Raw genomic sequence first — 23,789 nt, forward strand, 5'->3', positions numbered from 1 at the left:
TGGGGGGCACATCGCACATAGGATACTGTGAGTGGGGGGCACATCGCACACAGGATACTGTTTACTGTAAGTGGGGGGCGCATCGCTCACAGGATACTGTAAGTGGGGGGCGCATCGCTCATAGGATACTGTAAGTGGGGGGCGCATAGCACACAGGATACTGTAAGTGGGGGCACATCGCACACAGGATACTGTAAGTGGGGGGCACATCGCACACAGGATACTGTAAGTGGGGGGCACATCGCACAGGATACTGTAAGTGGGGGGCGCACCGCACACAGGATACTGTAAGTGGGGGGCGCATCGCTCACAGGATACTGTAAGTGGGGGGCGCATCGCTCACAGGATACTGTAAGTGGGGGGTACATTGCTCACAGGATACTGTAAGTGGGGGGCACACCGCTCACAGGATACTGTAAGTGGGGGGCGCATCGCTCATAGGATACTGTAAGTGGGGGGCGCATCGCACACAGGATACTGTAAGTGGGGGGCACATCGCACATAGGATACTGTGAGTGGGGGGCACATCGCACACAGGATACTGTTTACTGTAAGTGGGGGGTGCATCGCTCACAGGATACTGTAAGTGGGGGGCGCATCGCACACAGGATACTGTAAGTGGGGGGCACATCGCACATAGGATACTGTGAGTGGGGGGCACATCGCACACAGGATACTGTTTACTGTAAGTGGGGGGCGCATCGCTCACAGGATACTGTAAGTGGGGGGCGCATCGCACACAGGATACTGTAAGTGGGGGCACATCGCACACAGGATACTGTAAGTGGGGGGCGCATCGCACACAGGATACTGTAAGTGGGGGGCGCATCGCACACAGGATACTGTAAGTGGGGGCACATTGCTCACAGGATACTGTAAGTGGGGGCACATCGCACACAGGATACTGTAAGTGGGGGGCACATCGCTCACAGGATACTGTAAGTGGGGGGCACATCGCTCACAGGATACTGTGAGTGGGGGGCGCATCGCTCATAGGATACTGTAAGTGGGGGGCGCATCGCACACAGGATACTGTAAGTGGGGGGCACATCGCACATAGGATACTGTGAGTGGGGGGCACATCGCACACAGGATACTGTTTACTGTAAGTGGGGGGCGCATCGCTCACAGGATACTGTAAGTGGGGGGCGCATCGCTCATAGGATACTGTAAGTGGGGGGCGCATAGCACACAGGATACTGTAAGTGGGGGCACATCGCACACAGGATACTGTAAGTGGGGGGCACATCGCACACAGGATACTGTAAGTGGGGGGCACATCGCACAGGATACTGTAAGTGGGGGGCGCACCGCACACAGGATACTGTAAGTGGGGGGCGCATTGCTCACAGGATACTGTAAGTGGGGGGCGCATCGCTCACAGGATACTGTAAGTGGGGGGTACATTGCTCACAGGATACTGTAAGTGGGGGGCACACCGCTCACAGGATACTGTAAGTGGGGGGCGCATCGCTCATAGGATACTGTAAGTGGGGGGCGCATCGCACACAGGATACTGTAAGTGGGGGGCACATCGCACATAGGATACTGTGAGTGGGGGGCACATCGCACACAGGATACTGTTTACTGTAAGTGGGGGGCGCATCGCTCACAGGATACTGTAAGTGGGGGGCGCATCGCACACAGGATACTGTAAGTGGGGGGCACATCGCACATAGGATACTGTGAGTGGGGGGCACATCGCACACAGGATACTGTTTACTGTAAGTGGGGGGCGCATCGCTCACAGGATACTGTAAGTGGGGGGCGCATCGCACACAGGATACTGTAAGTGGGGGCACATCGCACACAGGATACTGTAAGTGGGGGGCGCATCGCACACAGGATACTGTAAGTGGGGGGCACATCGCACACAGGATACTGTAAGTGGGGGGCACATCGCACAGGATACTGTAAGTGGGGGGCGCATCGCTCACAGGATACTGTAAGTGGGGGGCGCATCGCACACAGGATACTGTAAGTGGGGGGCGCATCGCACACAGGATACTGTAAGTGGGGGGCGCACCGCACACAGGATACTGTAAGTGGGGGGCGCATCGCTCACAGGATACTGTAAGTGGGGGGTACATTGCTCACAGGATACTGTAAGTGGGGGGCACACCGCTCACAGGATACTGTAAGTGGGGGCGCATCGCACACAGGATACTGTAAGTGGGGGGCACATCGCACACAGGATACTGTAAGTGGGGGGCACACCGCTCACAGGATACTGTAAGTGGGGGCGCATCGCACACAGGATACTGTAAGTGGGGGGCGCATCGCACACAGGATACTGTAAGTGGGGGCGCATCGCACACAGGATACTGTAAGTGGGGGGCACATCGCACACAGGATACTGTAAGTGGGGGGCACACCGCTCACAGGATACTGTAAGTGGGGGCGCATCGCACACAGGATACTGTAAGTGGGGGGCGCATCGCACACAGGATACTGTAAGTGGGGGGCACACCGCTCACAGGATACTGTAAGTGGGGGCGCATCGCACACAGGATACTGTAAGTGGGGGGCGCATCGCACACAGGATACTGTAAGTGGGGGGCGCATCGCACACAGGATACTGTAAGTGGGGGGCGCATCGCACACAGGATACTGTAAGTGGGGGCACATAGCTCACAGGATACTGTAAGTGGGGGCACATCGCACACAGGATACTGTAAGTGGGGGGCACATCGCTCACAGGATACTGTAAGTGGGGGGCACATCGCTCACAGGATACTGTGAGTGGGGGGCGCATCGCTCATAGGATACTGTAAGTGGGGGGCGCATCGCACACAGGATACTGTAAGTGGGGGGCACATCGCACATAGGATACTGTGAGTGGGGGGCACATCGCACACAGGATACTGTTTACTGTAAGTGGGGGGCGCATCGCTCACAGGATACTGTAAGTGGGGGGCGCATCGCTCATAGGATACTGTAAGTGGGGGGCGCATAGCACACAGGATACTGTAAGTGGGGGCACATCGTACACAGGATACTGTAAGTGGGGGGCACATCGCACACAGGATACTGTAAGTGGGGGGCACATCGCACAGGATACTGTAAGTGGGGGGCGCACCGCACACAGGATACTGTAAGTGGGGGGCGCATCGCTCACAGGATACTGTAAGTGGGGGGCGCATCGCTCACAGGATACTGTAAGTGGGGGGTACATTGCTCACAGGATACTGTAAGTGGGGGGCACACCGCTCACAGGATACTGTAAGTGGGGGGCGCATCGCTCATAGGATACTGTAAGTGGGGGGCGCATCGCACACAGGATACTGTAAGTGGGGGGCACATCGCACATGGGATACTGTGAGTGGGGGGCACATCGCACACAGGATACTGTTTACTGTAAGTGGGGGGCGCATCGCTCACAGGATACTGTAAGTGGGGGGCGCATCGCACACAGGATACTGTAAGTGGGGGGCACATCGCACATAGGATACTGTGAGTGGGGGGCACATCGCACACAGGATACTGTTTACTGTAAGTGGGGGGCGCATCGCTCACAGGATACTGTAAGTGGGGGCGCATCGCACACAGGATACTGTTTACTGTAAGTGGGGGGCGCATCGCTCACAGGATACTGTAAGTGGGGGGCGCACCGCACACAGGATACTGTAAGTGGGGGGCGCATTGCTCACAGGATACTGTAAGTGGGGGGCGCATCGCTCACAGGATACTGTAAGTGGGGGGTACATTGCTCACAGGATACTGTAAGTGGGGGGCACACCGCTCACAGGATACTGTAAGTGGGGGGCGCATCGCTCATAGGATACTGTAAGTGGGGGGCGCATCGCACACAGGATACTGTAAGTGGGGGGCACATCGCACATAGGATACTGTGAGTGGGGGGCACATCGCACACAGGATACTGTTTACTGTAAGTGGGGGGCGCATCGCTCACAGGATACTGTAAGTGGGGGGCGCATCGCACACAGGATACTGTAAGTGGGGGGCACATCGCACATAGGATACTGTGAGTGGGGGGCACATCGCACACAGGATACTGTTTACTGTAAGTGGGGGGCGCATCGCTCACAGGATACTGTAAGTGGGGGGCGCATCGCACACAGGATACTGTAAGTGGGGGCACATCGCACACAGGATACTGTAAGTGGGGGGCGCATCGCACACAGGATACTGTAAGTGGGGGGCACATCGCACACAGGATACTGTAAGTGGGGGGCACATCGCACAGGATACTGTAAGTGGGGGGCGCATCGCTCACAGGATACTGTAAGTGGGGGGCGCATCGCACACAGGATACTGTAAGTGGGGGGCGCATCGCACACAGGATACTGTAAGTGGGGGGCGCACCGCACACAGGATACTGTAAGTGGGGGGCGCATCGCTCACAGGATACTGTAAGTGGGGGGTACATTGCTCACAGGATACTGTAAGTGGGGGGCACACCGCTCACAGGATACTGTAAGTGGGGGCGCATCGCACACAGGATACTGTAAGTGGGGGGCACATCGCACACAGGATACTGTAAGTGGGGGGCACACCGCTCACAGGATACTGTAAGTGGGGGCGCATCGCACACAGGATACTGTAAGTGGGGGGCGCATCGCACACAGGATACTGTAAGTGGGGGCGCATCGCACACAGGATACTGTAAGTGGGGGGCACATCGCACACAGGATACTGTAAGTGGGGGGCACACCGCTCACAGGATACTGTAAGTGGGGGCGCATCGCACACAGGATACTGTAAGTGGGGGGCGCATCGCACACAGGATACTGTAAGTGGGGGGCACACCGCTCACAGGATACTGTAAGTGGGGGCGCATCGCACACAGGATACTGTAAGTGGGGGGCGCATCGCACACAGGATACTGTAAGTGGGGGGCGCATCGCACACAGGATACTGTAAGTGGGGGGCGCATCGCACACAGGATACTGTAAGTGGGGGCACATAGCTCACAGGATACTGTAAGTGGGGGCACATCGCACACAGGATACTGTAAGTGGGGGGCACATCGCTCACAGGATACTGTAAGTGGGGGGCACATCGCTCACAGGATACTGTGAGTGGGGGGCGCATCGCTCATAGGATACTGTAAGTGGGGGGCGCATCGCACACAGGATACTGTAAGTGGGGGGCACATCGCACATAGGATACTGTGAGTGGGGGGCACATCGCACACAGGATACTGTTTACTGTAAGTGGGGGGCGCATCGCTCACAGGATACTGTAAGTGGGGGGCGCATCGCTCATAGGATACTGTAAGTGGGGGGCGCATAGCACACAGGATACTGTAAGTGGGGGCACATCGTACACAGGATACTGTAAGTGGGGGGCACATCGCACACAGGATACTGTAAGTGGGGGGCACATCGCACAGGATACTGTAAGTGGGGGGCGCACCGCACACAGGATACTGTAAGTGGGGGGCGCATCGCTCACAGGATACTGTAAGTGGGGGGCGCATCGCTCACAGGATACTGTAAGTGGGGGGTACATTGCTCACAGGATACTGTAAGTGGGGGGCACACCGCTCACAGGATACTGTAAGTGGGGGGCGCATCGCTCATAGGATACTGTAAGTGGGGGGCGCATCGCACACAGGATACTGTAAGTGGGGGGCACATCGCACATGGGATACTGTGAGTGGGGGGCACATCGCACACAGGATACTGTTTACTGTAAGTGGGGGGCGCATCGCTCACAGGATACTGTAAGTGGGGGGCGCATCGCACACAGGATACTGTAAGTGGGGGGCACATCGCACATAGGATACTGTGAGTGGGGGGCACATCGCACACAGGATACTGTTTACTGTAAGTGGGGGGCGCATCGCTCACAGGATACTGTAAGTGGGGGCGCATCGCACACAGGATACTGTAAGTGGGGGCACATCGCACACAGGATACTGTAAGTGGGGGGCGCATCGCACACAGGATACTGTAAGTGGGGGGCACATCGCACACAGGATACTGTAAGTGGGGGGCACATCGCACAGGATACTGTAAGTGGGGGGCGCATCGCTCACAGGATACTGTAAGTGGGGGGCACATCGCTCACAGGATACTGTAAGTGGGGGGCGCATCGCACACAGGATACTGTAAGTGGGGGGCGCATCGCACACAGGATACTGTAAGTGGGGGGCGCACCGCACACAGGATACTGTAAGTGGGGGGCGCATCGCTCACAGGATACTGTAAGTGGGGGGTACATTGCTCACAGGATACTGTAAGTGGGGGGCACACCGCTCACAGGATACTGTAAGTGGGGGCGCATCGCACACAGGATACTGTAAGTGGGGGGCACATCGCACACAGGATACTGTAAGTGGGGGGCACACCGCTCACAGGATACTGTAAGTGGGGGCGCATCGCACACAGGATACTGTAAGTGGGGGGCGCATCGCACACAGGATACTGTAAGTGGGGGCGCATCGCACACAGGATACTGTAAGTGGGGGGCACATCGCACACAGGATACTGTAAGTGGGGGGCACACCGCTCACAGGATACTGTAAGTGGGGGCGCATCGCACACAGGATACTGTAAGTGGGGGGCGCATCGCACACAGGATACTGTAAGTGGGGGGCACACCGCTCACAGGATACTGTAAGTGGGGGCGCATCGCACACAGGATACTGTAAGTGGGGGGCGCATCGCACACAGGATACTGTAAGTGGGGGGCGCATCGCACACAGGATACTGTAAGTGGGGGGCACATCGCACACAGGATACTGTTTACTGTAAGTGGGGGGCACACCGCACACAGGATACTGTAAGTGGGGGGCGCATCGCACACAGGATACTGTGAGTGGGGGGCACACCGCACACAGGATACTGTAAGTGGGGGGCACACCGCACACAGGATACTGTAAGTGGGGGGCACACCGCACACAGGATACTGTAAGTGGGGGGCACATCGCACACAGGATACTGTAAGTGGGGGGCACATCGCACACAGGATACTGTAAGTGGGGGGGCACATCGCACACAGGATACTGTAAGTGGGGGGGCACACCGCACACAGGATACTGTAAGTGGGGGGCACAACGCACACAGGATACTGTAAGTGGGGGGCACATCGCACACAGGATACTGTAAGTGGGGGGCACATCGCTCACAGGATACTGTAAGTGGGGGGCACATCGCACACAGGATACTGTAAGTGGGGGACACATCGCTCACAGGATACTGTAAGTGGGGGGCACATCGCACACAGGATACTGTAAGTGGGGGTCACATCGCACACAGGATACTGTAAGTGGGGGGCACATCGCACACAGGATACTGTAAGTGGGGGACACATCGCTCACAGGATACTGTAAGTGGGGGGGCACATCGCACACAGGATACTGTAAGTGGGGGGCACATCGCACACAGGATACTGTAAGTGGGGGGCACATCGCACACAGGATACTGTAAGTGGGGGACACATCGCTCACAGGATACTGTAAGTGGGGGGCACATCGCACACAGGATACTGTAAGTGGGGGGCACATCGCTCACAGGAGGCAGGCGGTGGGGGGCACATCGCACACAGGATACTGTAAGTGGGGGGCACATCGCTCACAGGAGGCAGGCGGTGGGGGGCGCACCGCACACAGGATAAGGTAAGTGGGGGGGCACATCGCACACAGGATACTGTAAGTGGGGGGCGACCAGTCACTACCATATTGGCCCAACATTGTAACGTGGAATAATCTTTATTTTTTAATCTTTATTTTTTATATAGCGCTAACATATTCCGCAGCGCTTTACAGTTTGCACACATTATCATCACTGTCCCCGATGGGGCTCACAATCTAGAATCCCTATCAGTATGTCTTTGGAATGTGGGAGGAAACCGGAGTGCCCGGAGGAAACCCACGCAAACACGGAGAGAACATACAAACTCTTTGCAGATGTTGTCCTGGGTGGGATTAGAAACCCAGGACCCCAGCGCTGCAAGGCTGCAGTGCTAACCACTACGCCACCGTGCTGCCCGGAATGTGGAATGTGGCCGTGCCCCCACTGCTGGATGTCACAGTCACGGCTCATGGACCCTCCAAGGTCAGGGGCCCCAGCCCTACAGCAGGTGCATGGGGAGCGGCACTGGCTCTTCTGGGACTCATCCCCTCTGCCTGCTCCCTCACTCCCCAGCTGCGGCAGCCATTTGTATCTGATAGCGCCCTCTAGTGGTGAGTATAGCCATTGCGCACAAGCCGCCTCTCCCGGTCAGGTGTGCTGGCAGTGCCCTTAGTACTGCGGCCCCATCACTGAGGACACAATGTACGGTTATGGTGCTGTGCTCCTGTGTGCGGCCGGCGGGTCACCACTGGGTGCCGGTGCAGCTCGGAGCCACACCGTATCCTGTTCTGTTACAGGACACTGGTTTCCTCCTCTGTTATCGCCATCTAGTGGCCGTCTGTGTGTAGGACAGCGCCACAGCATACTTGTAGGTCACTCTGGTACAAGATCAGAGACTCTATGGTAACTTGTGTACGGAAGTGCGTCACGTCATACCGGAAGTGTCACACGTGTAGCTGCTCAGGAGGAGAGAACATGTCCGCGGCGATTATCAGGAAGGGCCTGGAGCTTCTGGCCTCCGACTCCACCGGTGAGAATTGTCCGTGTGTGGGGAGCCCTGACCCGGAAGATAGGCTGCGTCTCCAGCTATGGCGGCACCACGGCTGCTGGGCCTGAAGGGAAATGAATGGGGAAAGTAACAGCAGCCAGAGCTCATCTTGGGGAAGATGTGCTCTTTATTTCTTTTTTGGTAGAAAGATAATCTTTATATACACTGCTCAAAAAAATAAAGGGAATGCTGATATCCCACATCCTAGATATGACTGAATGTAAATCTTTATTCATTACATAGTGTAATGTGTTGAGAACAATAAAACCTAAAAATGATCAACGTAAATCGCAACTAATATCACACGGAGGTCTGGAGTTGGAATGATGCTCAAAATCAAAGTGGAAAATTAAGTTACAGGCAGATCCAACTTCAGTGGAAATGCCTCAAGACAAGGAAATGATGCTCAGTAGTGTGTGTGGCCTCCACGTGCCTGTATGACCTCCCTACAATGCCTGCGCATGCTCCTGATGAGGCGGCGGATGGTCTCCTGAGGAATTTCCTCCCAGACCTGGACTAAAGCATCCAACAACTCCTGGACAGGCCGTGGTGCAACGTGACGTTGGTGGATGGTGCGAGACATGATGTCCCAGATGTGTTCAATCGGATTCAGGTCTGGGGAACGGGCAGGCCAGTCCATAGCTTCAATGCCTTTATCTTGCAGGAACTGCTGACACACTCCAGCCACATGAGGTCTGGCATTGTCCTGCATTAGGAGGAACCCAGGGCCAACTGCACCAGCATATGGTCTCACAAGGGGTCTGAGGATCTCATCTCGGTACCTAATGGCAGTCAGGCTACCTCTGGCGAGCACATGGAGGGCTGTGCGGCCCTCCAAAGAAATGCCACCCCACACCATTACTGACCCACTGCCAAACCGGTCACGCTGAAGGATGTTGCAGGCAGATTGCTCTCCACGACGTCTCCAGGCTCTGTCATGTGCTCAGTGTGAACCTACTTTCATCTGTGAAGAGCACAGGGCGCCAGTGGGTAGTTTGCCAATCCTGGTGTTCTGTGGCAAATGCCAAGCGTCCTGCACGGTGTTGGGCTGTGAGCACAACCCCCATCTGTGGACGTCGGGCACTCAGACCATCCTCATGGAGTTTGTTTCTAACCGTTTGTGCAGACACATGCACATTTGTGGCCTGCTGGAGGTTATTTTGCAGAGCTCTGGCAGTGCTCCTCCTTGCACGAAGGCTGAGGTAGCGGACCCCTCCTACGGCCCCTCCACGATTTTCTTGGAGTTAGATTCTGTTTAAGTGTTCCCTTTATTTTTTTGAGCAGTATATTATTATATGCGCCACTTCATTGTATTTATATACCGTAACATGATGGGAATACCTGTAATGACACGTGTGAGATCGCTTGCTGTCCCAGTGACGTATAGAGAGTCGGTGCTGTCATTTTGGTCATATGTTGCAGGTTGTTCTCATCTCCGTTACATTATTATTTTCTATATTGCACAGATAATAACATGTCGAGCTTCAAGAGAAAAAGAGGGGGCAAAAATCAACCAACAACATTAAGTAGTCACAAGATAGGAATGAAGAAGCAGCGCAAGAGACTGAAACAGCAAGGAGTGCCGCAAAACCAGAGGGCGTCCGCCAAGGACAGAGTGATCAAATCAGCCGTGGGTGAGAGTCCTGAGCATCGCAACCAAATGCCATATCATTGTGAACCTTCATTATGTATTTCTAGTCCTTAGTTTTTCTTCTTAAAATTTCAAAGGAGGAGATGGAGATTTGCCCTAATGAGTGAGTTTGTAGAAAATACAAAAATTTCTCTAAAATATATAAAATAATGCAAAATGTGATGGCTAGATGACTGCCAGAGCATCGCCATAAGGCCGGAGTCACACTACCGTACAGTACGGACAAGTGCTATGCGAGAAAATATCACATAGCTCTCGGACCAGTGTTAATCTATGGGGCAGCTCACATCACTGTTTATCTTCTCCTGCATATTCAACGTGCATGTAAAATCGCAGCGTGACACTTGGCTGAAACCCACCAATGCAAGCCTATGGGTGTGAGAAAAAAAACGCACAGCACTCGGATTATGCGAGTGCTGTCCGATTTTTACGCACTGGTGTCCTTTGAAAAGCCAGCAACTGACAGATTAGAATAGATATATAAATTTCAAAAAACTGACCATCACATCCAAACATAGATCGTGTGAACAGGTGCTGAACCTAGAGTCACCAACTCGTACACAGTCAGACAAACAAGGCAGCACGCTGTAGCGCCAAAACATGCAAACATAAAATATGAAAGTTAGACTGCATTACTGCACTAGAAATATGAAAAAATGAGAGCGTTTAGCGCATAATTTGGCCAATTTATGTGTACCTGGTAGCCACTTTACAGCATCTATCCCACTAGTTAACCCCTTCAGTGAATACCACAAAAAAACGAGCCAAAAAAACAACACTTTATCATCATACTGCCGAACAAAACGTGCAATAAAATGTGATAAAAAAGACGGATATAAATAAACATGGTACCGCTGAAAACGTCATCTTGTCCTGCAAAACAAAAGCCGCCATACAGCGTCCTCAGCAGAAAATTAAGATATAGCTCTCAGAATAAAGCGATGCAAAAACAATTATTTTTTATATATAATATAGTTTTTATTGTGTAAAAGCGCCAAAACATAAAAAAAAATGATATAAATGAGGTATCGCTGTAATCGTACTAACCCGAAGAATAAAGCTGCTTTATCAATTTTACCAAACGTGGAACAGTATAAACGCACCCCCTAAAAGAAATTCAGGAATAGCTGGTTTTTGTTCATTCTGCCTCCCAAAAATCGGAAGAAAAAGCGATCAAAAAATGTCACGTGCCCGAAAATGGAACCAATAAAAACGTCAACTCATTCCGCAAAAAACAAGACCTCGCATGACTCTGTGGGCCAAAATATGTATAAATTATAGCTCTCAAAATGTGGTGATGCAAAAAACTATTTTTTGCAATAAAAAGCGTCTCTTAGCGTGTGACAGCTGCCAAACAAAAATCCGCTATAAATAGTAAATCAAACCCCCCTTTACCACCCCCTTAGTTAGGGAAAAATAATAAAAAAAAAAATGTATTTCTATTTTCCCATTAGGATTAGGGTTGGGGCTAACGTTAGGGTTTGGATTATGTTTATGGTTAAGGTTAGGGTTGGGATTAGGGTTAGGGGTGTGTCAGGGTTAGGGGTGTGGTTATGGTTAGGGTTGAGATTAGGGCTAGTATTAGGGCTAGGGGTGTGTTGGGGTTAGGGGTGTGGTCAGGGTTATGGTTAGGGTTGGAAGTAGGGTTACGGGTGTGGTTATGGTTGAGATTAGGCTTAGGGGTGCGTTGGGGTTACGGTTGGAGTTAGAATGGGGGGAGTTTCCACTGTTTAGGCACATCAGGGGCTCTCCAAACGCGACATGGCGTCCGATCTCAATTCCAGCCAATTCTGCGTTGAAAAAGTAAAACGGCGCTCCTTCTCTTCCGAGCTCTGCCATGCGCCCAAACAGTGGTTCCCCACTACATATGGGGTACCAGCGTACTCAAGACAAATTGCACAACAACTTTTGGAGTCCAATTTCTCCCGTTACCCTTGTGAAAATAAAAATTTGGTGGCTAAAATATCATTTTTGTGGAAAAAAATATATTTTTTTATTTTCATGGCTCTGCATTATAAACTTTAGCGAAACACTTGGGGGTTCAAAGTGCTCAACACACATCTAGATAAGTTCCTTAGGGGGTCTGCTTTCCAAAATGGTGTCACTTGTGGGGGGTTTCCACTGTTTAGGCACATCAGGGGCTCTCCAAACGCAACAATGCTACCGATCTCAATTCCAGCAAATTTTACATTGAAAAGTCAAATGGCGTGCCTTCCCTTCTGAGCTCTGCCATGTGCCCAAACAGTGGTTTACCCCCACATATGAGGTATCTGCGTACTCATGACAAATTGTACAACGACTTTTGGTGTCCAATTTCTCCTATTACCCTTGGTAAAATAAAACAAATTGGATCTGAAGTAAAAATTTTGTGAAAAAAGTTAAATGTTCAATTTTTTTTTAAACATTCCAAAAATTCTTGTGAAGCACCTGAAGGGTTAATAAACTTCTTGAATATGGTTTTGAGAACCTTGAGGGGTGCAGTTTTTAGAATGGTGTCACACGTGGGTATTTTCTGTCATATAGACCCCTCAAAGTCACTTCAAGTGTGAGGTGGTCCCTAAAGAAAATGGTTTTGCAAATTTTGTTGTAAAAATGAGAAATCGCTGGTCAACTTTTAACCCTTATAACTTCCTAACAAAAAAAATTGTTTCCAAAATTGTGCTGATGTAAAGCAGACATGTGGGAAATGTTATTTATTAACTATTTTGTATATGACTCTCTAATTTAAGGGCATAAAAACTAAGTTTAAAAATTGCAAAATTTTCAAAATTTTTGCCAAATTTCCGTTTTTTCACAAATAAACACAAGTCATATAGAATAAATTTTACCCCTATCATGAAGTACAATATGTCACGAGAAAAAAATCTCAGAATCACCAGGATCCGTTGAAGCGTTCCAGAGTTATGACCTCATAAAGTGACAGTGGTCAGAATTGAAAAAAATGGCCCGGTCAGGAAGTTGAAAACAGGCTTCGGGGTGAAGGGGTTAATGGCAGAGGCAGATCTCAGATTGTGCTTTTTTAAGAGAACCAATCTGATCCATGAAGGCAGCGCCTCACAACTGACCAGTGATAAAGTATCATGTGTCAGTGTCCGGTGCACACACGTAGGTCGCTGCAGAGGTTTGTGCAGGAGGAGGACCTACTTCACATTTGGCTGCTTGTTCTAAGTCAGATCAATGTATGTTGATGGCAGTAGTAAGAGAAAGCCATGGTATCAAGGGCTTGTGCCTGACATGACATTTATCACGTATCTACACTAGATTGAGGGAACAAGAGCCCCATGTTGCTGCTCACTACTTGACCGCAGTGAGGAGTCTGACTGGATCAGTGGTCAAATGTCTTCTACCGCTCCATGTACGGTCTACAGGGCTGGAGAAAACAGATGAGCGCTGGACTCGGCCTTTTAGTCTGCCCTAAGAGATGAATTGTCTTAACCATCCCTTTAATAGTTCAAGCTCCAGTTCATCAGTTCTCCCGGGGGGCGAATCTGTCAGCCATACACTCTCCCTGCTGCCTTCAGAACCACCAGCGCAGGGGCTGCTCTATCACTAAGGCTTTTGTCTGCACTTGTAGAACAAATGTGTAACTCGTATTGGAGCAATGTGTGATCGATTCTCTTCTTACAGAGGAGTACAAGAAGCGCACAGCTCAGGATTATCTGGCGCAGAACCTCGAGTACATGCTCGGATCACAAGCTGTTGCCAAGAAAGTCTCGTGCAGCAAGGTGAGGGCATTGTCGAAACGCATTTGTAGGATATATAGACATTATGTGTTTTTATTAGGAAACTGCCTGATAGAGAATATGTCAGCAGGTTTTTGTTACCTGATCTGAGAGCAGCGTAATGTGACCAAAGAGAGAGTCTTGATTCCAACGATGTATCAGTGCTTTGTACATCATCGGAGCTTTTAGATTTGAATAATGCAGAACACAGAAAGCTGACCCTGCCCATACCTTGCTCTGTACATAGTCTATAGATAATGAGCTGCTTATAACAGGAGGGGGCAGAGTCAGACTTGCAAGCATGTGCCAGCTAGTCCCAGCAATGATGATATTCTAGTGATAAAACCTTCATTGTAAGTAAACAGCACAGAGCTTGATAAGTTATACATCTATATTTTGACCCCCTCCTCCTGCTGTCCTCAGATTAGAAAAACCTGCTGACAGATTCCTTTTAAATATTTAACTGGATTGTTGTGTGTTAAAATATGTATGTGTATATGAATATATTTGATCAAAATTTATTGTGTTAATGCTTTGTTAAACCCTTTAATTGTCATAATTCCCAGTGTTTGGCACTAGTGTGTACTTCTGCCTAGAATAGTAATAGTAGTGAAACAAACATGATTTTGGCAAATGCAGGAAGGAGCAGCTCAGAAGGATTTGGGTGGAGGATATGGTTTGAATTCCCAATACAGTGCCATGGTGTTGGTGGCGTCATTGTGGGTCACATGTGTGGTCAGGATCTCACCTGTTTTGTTTTTGGATAGTGGTGCTGCTCACCGGAGCTTGTGAGAAGCCTGGGCCACAGGAGAAAGTGCAGCAAAAAGGGCATATTCCCTTTAAAGATGTTTCCTGGGAAGTAACAAGCCATGGTGATCAATATGTATTCAGCAGCAGATGAACAACCAGAAGCCCCACTAATCAACAAAAAGCAAGGGCTGCAGCACGTGCTGTCCCATCACAGGAACTCCTACCACAGCGCCACTTTTCTTCATGTTGTTTGTGCTATTGCAACTAAGGCTACTTTCACACTAGCGTTTTTTGCAATATGTCGCAATGCGTCGTTTATGTCAAAAAACGCATCCTGCAAAGTTGTTTGCAGGATGCGTTTTTGCCCCATAGATTAACATTAGCGACACATTGCCACACGTCGCAACCGTCGTGCGACGGTTGCGCCGTGTTGTGGGGGACCGCCGGGAGCAAAAAATGGTAAATGTAACGTTTTTTGCTGCCGACGGACCGCTTTTTCCGACCGCGCATGCGCGGCCGGAACTCCGACCCACCTCCCCGCACCTCACAATGGGGCAGCGGATACGCCGGAGAAATGCATCCGCTGCACCCGTTGTGCGGCGCATCAAACGCTATCGTCGGAATCTTGGCCCGACGCATTGCGGCGGGGAGATTCTGACGCTAGTGTGAAAGTAGCCTACGTCTTTGTTTCTTAACCCCTTAATCCCATATGACGTACTATCCCGTCCAGGTGACCTGGGACTTAATTCCCATGGACGGGATAGTACGTCATATGCGATCGGCCGCGCTCACGGGGGGAGCGCGGCCGATCGCGGCCGGGTGTCAGCTGCCTATCGCAGCTGACATCCGGCACTATGTGCCAGGAGCGGTCACGGACCGCTCCCGGCACATTAACCCCCGGCACACCGCGATCAAAGATGATCGCGGTGTGCCGGCGGTGCAGGGAAGCATCGCGCAGGGAGGGGGCTCCCTGCGGGCTTCCCTGAGACGATCGGTACACGGTGATGTGCTCACCGTGTACCGAGCGTCTTCTCCCTGCAGTCCCCGGATCCAAAATGGCCGCCGGGCTGCATCCGGGTCCTGCAGGGAGCACTTCCGGGTCAGGATCAGGCTGCAGCTGCAGCTCTAATCCTGCCCGGCTGTATGTCAGATCACCGATCTGATAGAGTGCTGTGCACACTGTCAGATCGGTGATCTGTGATGTCCCCCCCTGGGACAAAGTGAAAAAGTAAAAAAAAAAATTTCCACACTTGTAAAAAAAAAAATAAAAAAAAAATTCCTAAATAAAGCAGAAAAAAAAAAATATTATTCCCATAAATACATTTCTTTACATAAAAAAAAAACAAAAAAACAATAAAAGTACACATATTTAGTATCGCCGCGTCCGTAACGACCCGACCTATAAAACTGGCCCACTAGTTAACCCCTTCAGTGAACACCGTAAGAAAAAAAAAAAAAAAACGAGCCAAAAAACAACGCTTTATTATCATAACGCTGAACAAAGAGTGGAATAACACGCGATCAAAAAGACGGATATAAATAACCATGGTACCTCTGAAAACGTCATCTTGTCCCGCAAAAAACGAGCCGCCATATAGCATCATAACCAAAAAAATAAAAAAGTTATAGTCCTCTGAATAAAGCGATGCCAAAATAATTATTTTTTCTATAAAATAGCTTTTATCGTATAAAAGCGCCAAAACATAAAAAAAATGATATAAATGAGGTGTCGCTGTAATCGTACTGACCCGAAGAATAAAACTGCTTCATCAATTTTACCAAACGCGGAACGGTATAAACGCCTCCCCCAAAAGAAATTCATGAATAGCTGGTTTTTGGTCATTCTGCCTCACAAAAAAATCGGAATAAAAAGCGATCAAAAACTGTCACGTGTCCGAAAATGTAACCGATAAAAACGTCAACTCGTCCCGCAAAAAACAAGACCTCACATGACTCTGTGGACCAAAATATGGAAAAATTATAGGTCTCAAAATGTGGAGACGCAAAAACTTTTTTGCTATAAAAAGCGTCTTTTAGTGTGTGACGGCTGCCAATCATAAAAATCCGCTAAAAAACTCGCTATAAAAGTAAATCAAACCCCCCTTCATCACCCCCTTAGTTAGGCTAGGTTCACATTGCGTTAATGGGTTAACGCTAACGGACAGCGTTGCACGGCGAAAATGTCACAATTAACGCCGTGCAACGGGTCCGTTAGCACACCCATTGACAGCAATGTGATTTTCAGGTGTAGCGCATCGCTAGAGCGTGCCATTTTCGGCTCGCGCTAGCAAGGTGCCATTCTTTTGTGGCGCGCCTCAGACGCTGCTTGCAGCGTCCGCGGCGCGCCCGAGGTCCGATCCCCGATCTTCCAGAGCGGGGACGTTAACGCGACCACTAAACACGACACCTAAAAAGACATTGTGTTAGCGCAATCCGCTAGTGCTAAACGGATTTCCCTAACGCAATGTGAACCTAGCCTTAGGGAAAAATAATAAAATTAAAAAAAATGTATTTATTTCCATTTTCCGGTTAGGGTTAGGGCTAGGGTTGGGGCTAGGGTTAGGGTTTGGATTACATTTACGGTTGGGATTAGGGTTGGGATTAGAATTAGGGGTGTGTCTGGGTTAGGTGTGTGGTTAGGGTTACAGTTGGGATTAGGGTTAGGGGTGCGTTTGGATTAGGGTTTCATTTATAATTGGGGGGTTTCCACTGTTTAGACACATCAGGGGCTCTCCAAACGCGACATGGCGTCCGATCTCAATTCCAGCCAATTCTGCATTGAAAAAGTAAAACAGTGCTCCTTCACTTCCGAGCTCTCCCGTGCGCCCAAACAGGGGTTTACCCCAACATATGGGGTATCAGCGTACTCGAGACAAATTGGACAACAACTTTTTGGGTCCAAGTTCTCTTGTTATCCTTGGGAAAATAAAAATTTGGGGGGCTAAAAATCATTTTTGTGGGAAAAAAAAGGATTTTTATTTTCACGGCTCTGCGTTGTAAACTGTAGTGAAACACTTGGGGGTTCAAAGTTTTCACAACACATCTAGATAAGTTCCATGGGAGGTCTAGTTTCCAATATGGGGTCACTTGTGGGTGGTTTCTACTGTTTGGGTACATCAGGGGCTCTGCAAATGCAACGTGACGCCTGCAGACCAATCCATCTAAGTCTGCATTCCAAATGGCGCTCCTTCCCTTCCGAGCTCTGCCATGAGCCCAAACAGTGGTTCCCCCCCACATATGGGGTATCAGCGTACTCAGGACAAATTGAACAACAACTTTTGGGGTCCAATTTATTCTGTTACCCTTGTAAAAATACAAAGCTGGGGGCTAAAAAATCATTTTTGTGAAAAAAAAAAAGAATTTTTATTTTCACGGGTCTGCGTTATAAACTGTAGTGAAACACTTAGGGGTTCAAAGTTCTCACAACACATCTAGATAAGTTCCATGGGAGGTCTAGTTTCTAATATGGGGTCACTTGTGGGGGGTTTGTACTGTTTGGGTACATCAGGGGCTCTGCAAATGCAACGTGACTCCTGCAGACCAATCCATCTAAGTCTGCATTCCAAATGGCGCTCCTTCCCTTCCGAGCTCTGCCATGCGCCCAAACAGTGGTTCCCCCCCACATATGGGGTATCAGCGTACTCAGGACAAATTGGACAACAACTTTTGGGGTCCAATTTATTATGTTACCCTTGTGAAAATACAAAACTGGGGGCTAAAAAATTTTTGCGAAAAAAAAATAAATTTATTTTAACGGCTCTGCGTTATAAACTGTAGTGAAACACTTGGGGGTTCAAAGCTCTCAAAACACATCTAGATAAGTTCCTTAGAGGGTCTAGTTTCCAAAATGGTGTCACTTGTGGGGGTTGTTAATGTTTAGGCACATCAGGGGCTCTCCAAACCAACATGGCGTCCCATCTTAATTCCAGTCAATTTTGCATTGAAAAGTCAAATGGCGCTCCTTCCCTTCCGAGCTCTGCTATGCACCCAAAAAGTGGTTTACCCCCACATATGGGGTATCGTCGCACTCAGGACAAATTGCACAACAACTTTTGTGGTCTAATTTCTTCTCTTACCCTTGGGAAAATAAAAAATTGGGGGCGAAAAGATCATTTTTGTGAAAAAATAAGATTTTTTATTTTTACGGCTCTGCATTATAAACTTCTGTGAAGCACTTGTTGGGTCAAAGTGCTCACCACACATCTAGATAAGTTCCTTAAGGGGTCTACTTTTCAAAATGGTGTCACTTGTGAGGGGTTCCAATGTTTAGGCACATCAGGGGCTCTCCAAACGCAACATGGCGTCCCATCTCAATTCCAGTCAATTTTGCATTGAAAAGTCAAATGGCACTCCTTTCCTTCCGAGCTCTGCCATGCGCCCAAACAGTGGTTTACCCCCACATATGGGGTATCGTCGCACTCAGGACAAATTGCACAACAACTTTTGTGGTCTAATTTCTTCTCTTACCCTTGGGAAAATAAAAAATTGGTGGCGAAAAGATTATTTTTGTGAAAAAATATGATTTTTTATTTTTACGGCTCTGCATTATAAACTTCTGTGAAGCACTTGTTGGGTCAAAGTGCTCACCACACCTCTAGATAAGTTCCTTAAGGGGTCTACTTTCCAAAATGGTGTCACTTGTGGGGATTTCAATGTTTAGGCACATCAGGGGCTCTCCAAACGCAACATGGCATCCCATCTCAATTCCAGTCAATTTTGCATTGAAAAGTAAAATGGCGCTCCTTCCCTTCCGAGCTCTGCCATACGCCCAAACAATGGTTTACACCCATATACGGGGTATCAGCGTACTCAGGACAAATTGGCCAACAATTTTTGAGGTTCAATTTCTTCTCTTACTCTTGGGAAAATAAAAAATTGGGGGCGAAAAGATCATTTTTGTGAAAAAATATGATTTTTTATTTTTACGGCTCTGCATTATAAACTTCTGTGAAGCAATTGGTGGGTCAAAGTGGTCACCACACATCTAGATAAGTTCCTTAGGGTGTCTACTTTCCAAAATGGTGTCACTTGTGGGGGGTTTCAATGTTTAGGCACATCAGTGGCTCTCCAAACGCAACATGGTGTCCCATCTCAATTCCTGTCAATTTTGCATTTAAAAGTCAAATGGCGCTCCTTCCCTTCCGAGCTCTGCCATGCGCCCAAACAGTGGTTTACCCCCACATATGGGGTATCAGCGTACTCAGTACAGATTGTACAACAATGTTTGGCATCCATTTTATCCTGTTACCCTTGGTAAAATAAAACAAATTGGAGCTGAAATAAATTTTGTGTGAAAAAAAGTTAAATATTCATTTTTATTTAAACATTCCAAAAATTCCTGTGAAACCCCTGAAGGGTTAATAAACTTCTTGAATGTGGTTTTGAGCACCTTGAGGGGTGCAGTTTTTAGAATGGTGTCACACTTGGGTATTTTCTATCATATAGACCCCTCAAAATGACATCAAATGAGATGTGGTCCCTAAAAAAAAATGGTGTTGTAAAAATGAGAAATTGCTGGTCAACTTTTAACCCTTATAACTCCCTAACAAAAAAAAATTTTGGTTCCAAAATTGTGCTGATGTAAAGGAGACATGTGGGAAATGTTACTTATTAAGTATTTTGCGTGACATATCTCTGTGATTTAAGGGCATAAAAATTTAAAGTTGGAAAATTGCGAAATTTTCGAAATTTTCGCCAAATTTCCGTTTTTTTTCACAAATAAACGCAAGTTATATCGAATAAATGTTACTACTAAAATGAAGTACAATATGTCACGAGAAAACAATGTCAGAATCGCCAAGATCCGTTGAAGCGTTCCAGAGTTATAACCTCATAAAGGGACAGTGGTCAGAATTGTAAAAATTGGCCCGGTCATTAACGTGCAAACCACCCTCGGGGCTTAAGGGGTTAAAGGGGCGCTGTCAGCACAGAATGATTGATGAAACCAAGTACAGGCAGTCTGCTTCTTTTTTGTACTACGCTGAATTTTTTCACATGCTGCAGGTTGAGCCCATGGTGTATATGGTTTGATGGTGCCCTCCTTTTTCAGTTTCTTGTTCTTCAAGTACAGGAGCTCGGTGCACCCTTGGTGTGGCCAAACATTTACGTACACCTTCCCTCCTGCTTTATTTTTTTCCTTTTTCTCTGCCCCATCCTTCTATTTTGATTGACATTTCTCCGTTTTTAGACCTTGAGAAGGGCAGAGATGGATGGAAGACAAGTAGGTGGGAAAGTGCACTGAACTGTTTGCACAGAGTGCCTGTGCTTGATCGTTCTGTGCTGACAATCCCTTTAAATGAGGCAGAGTCTCACTACCTGATATGGTTCCATTCATATTTGTACAGCTATGCTCCATTGAACGTGAAAGTGCCCGAGAATAGACCTGTCCACACTACTGTATTGTATAGCCCATCACTGCCATTTCTTGGGAAAAAAATGAAATAATTTACAACCTCTTAATGTCAAAATGTGATATTGTTCTGTATGGGTACATGTGACATTCTGCCATTACTCAACACATCTTATGTTTATAATACAGATACTGACTCAGCACTCAGGACGGAAAGCAAGAGACCGACATGGAGAAGAGGAAAAGAGGGTGCAAGAAAAATCCATGTTTACAGATCAGGACTTCAAAAAGTTTCAGAAAGAATATTTTGGAACAAAGTCATAGACGGGCTTTCCCCATCCCCATATCCATGGACTGATACTTCCCTTTGTCTGAAGTCTTCTGTTTGGTTTTAAGCTGCTAAATTGACTCGACTCAGAAGTGCAGCAAAGTGAACTGTGATGTGGTGCAAAGCTGGGAGAAATCTAGAGATCATGATTGAATATTTATATATACATATAATATCTGTGAGAATGAAAAATATATACCGTATATACTTGAGTATAAGCCGACCCGAGTATAAGCCGACCCCCCTAATTTTGCCACAAAAAACTGGGAAAACTTATTGACTCGAGTATAAGCCTAGGGTGGAAATGCAGCATTTACCGGTGAATTTCAAAAATAAAAATAGATCATTATTTCCCCATAGCTGTGCCATATAGTGCTCTGCACCGTTCATTATTGCCCCATATCTGTGCCCCATATAGTGCTCTGCACCGTTCATTATTTCCCCATAGCTGTGCCCCATATATGCTCTGCACCGTTCATTATTGCCCCATATCTGTGCCCCATATATGCTCTGCACCGTTCATTATTGCCCCATATCTGTGCCCCATATATGCTCTGCACCGTTCATTATTGCCCCATATCTGTGCCCCATATATGCTCTGCACCGTTCATTATTGCCCCATATCTGTGCCCCATATATGCTCTGCACCGTTCATTTTGTCCCATAGATGCTCCACATAAATCTGTGCCGCTGCTGCTGCAATAAAAAAAAACAAAAAAAAAAACACAATACTCACCTCTCTTGCTTGCAGCTCCCAGCGTCCGGTCCCGGCGCCTCCATCTTCCCGGCGTCTCTGCTCTGACTGATCAGGCAGAGGGCACCGCGCACACTATATGCGTCATCGCGCCCTCTGACCTGAACAGTCAGAGCGCAGACGCCGGGAAGATGGAGGCGCCGGGAAGATGGAGCGACGCCCGGCGGCTGGAACGCGGACAGGTGAATATAAAATACTTACCTAGTCCCAGCGATCCTGACGCTCACTCTGCCTGTCACAGCTGTCTCCGGGTGCCGCAGCTCCTTTCTCTATCAGCGGTCACCGGCACCGCTGATTAGAGAAATGAATACGCGGCTCCACCCCTATGGGAGGTGGAGCCTCCTATTCATTTTTCTAATGAGCGGTCCCACGTGACCGCTGAAGAGGGGAAGAAGCTGCAGCACAGAAGACCGTGGGACGGCAGGGACAGCACCAGGATCGCTGGGACTAGGTAAGTATGCCTCAGCGCCCTCACCCGCCGACCCTGCCACCCACCTTGACTCAAGTATAAGCCGAGAGGGGCACTTTCAGCCCAAAAATTTGGGCTGAAAATCTCGGCTTATACTCGAGTATATACGGTAAGTAAAGAGACATGGGAGAGGGGTGAATGCTTTGGTCGGGAATTACAAAGTGCGCTGCCAGCAGAGGATCCTGATGAATTGCTCCTGTGCATTCAGCGCAGCAGAATAGCTCAGACATCCATTAATGACCACATTGGTAGCAGCCAAGGCTATAACAAGTATTAAAAATTGTGTATCTATTTGTTTTTGTTATCCTTTACATACCATTATCATGTCTATCCATCCTGTGCTTTCCATAAATCTACTTTTTCTTATTAATGTTGAAATTTCAATGTTGAGGAGCGTACGTATTATAATACAGGCAGGAGAAGAAAGAAGGGTTCCACTGACGATCCAGGTATGTGTTAAGCGGATAAGGCTACTTTCACACTGGTGTCGTATGACGCACGTCGCAATGCGTCGTTTTGGTGAAAAAACGTATCCTGCAAAATTGCTTGCAGGATGCTATTTTTCTCCATAGAATAACATTAGCGATGCTTTGCCACACGTCGCAACCATCGTGCGACGGCTGCGTCCGACCGTCGAAACCAGAAAAAGTTGCATGTAACGTTTTTTGGTGTGTCGTGTCCGCCATTTCCGACCGCGCATGCCCGGCCGGAACTCTGCCCCCTCCTCCCCGCAGCGCAGAATGGGGCAGCGGATGCGTTGAAAAACTGTATCCGCTGCCCCCGTTGTGCGGCACTTTCACAGTTTCACATCGCATTGCGACGTGCGTCGTAAGACGCTAGTGTGAAAGTAGCCTAAGGTGTGGGAGGGGGGAAGTACTGGGGGGTCTCCTCACCAGATGATTTTCATATGCTCCTTGTAATCTTAAGCTTTTTTTGCATAACTGTTGGGGACAGCAAGGAACCTGAAAATGAATGTGGACTGATAGCCTTGACCCTGCACACCTGCAGTATGTTTAACATCACATGCAAAGCTGCAAGAAAAGAGCTGTCACATATTTTAACTTTTTGCTAATAAAGGAATCTGTTTTACACATTCCCGGATTGGAAGCTGGACCCTTCTTTCTTCTGCAATTACTTGGCGCAGGGCAGTGGCGTCAATCGCTGACTTCCGTGACCA

The 23,789-nt window shown here is 48.7% G+C and overlaps 1 protein-coding gene across 1 annotated transcript; it reads left to right on the forward strand.

Annotated features, from left to right (window-relative positions):
• The first annotated feature begins 8,472 nt into the window (after positions 1 to 8,472).
• On the forward strand, positions 8,473 to 22,089 carry RPS19BP1 (ribosomal protein S19 binding protein 1). Its single transcript, XM_069736995.1, has 4 exons — positions 8,473 to 8,571; positions 10,056 to 10,223; positions 13,868 to 13,965; positions 21,251 to 22,089. The coding sequence occupies exons 1-4, from the start codon at positions 8,517 to 8,519 to the stop codon at positions 21,383 to 21,385; spliced, it is 456 nt and encodes a 151-aa protein (XP_069593096.1). The 5' UTR covers positions 8,473 to 8,516; the 3' UTR covers positions 21,386 to 22,089.
• Positions 22,090 to 23,789: the final 1,700 nt, after the last annotated feature.

This window comes from Ranitomeya imitator, chromosome 8 (assembly GCF_032444005.1).
Source record: "Ranitomeya imitator isolate aRanImi1 chromosome 8, aRanImi1.pri, whole genome shotgun sequence".
Lineage (NCBI taxonomy): Eukaryota > Metazoa > Chordata > Amphibia > Anura > Dendrobatidae > Ranitomeya > Ranitomeya imitator.

Excerpts from the sequence above, each read along its gene's own strand:
- RPS19BP1 (XM_069736995.1), top strand. The coding sequence starts at position 8,517 with ATGTCCGCGGCGATTATCAGGAAGGGCCTGGAGCTTCTGGCCTCCGAC. Across the intron at positions 10,224-13,867 it reads AGTGATCAAATCAGCCGTGG|AGGAGTACAAGAAGCGCACA; the intron begins GTGAGAGTCCTG and ends CTCTTCTTACAG. Across the intron at positions 13,966-21,250 it reads AGAAAGTCTCGTGCAGCAAG|ATACTGACTCAGCACTCAGG; the intron begins GTGAGGGCATTG and ends TTTATAATACAG.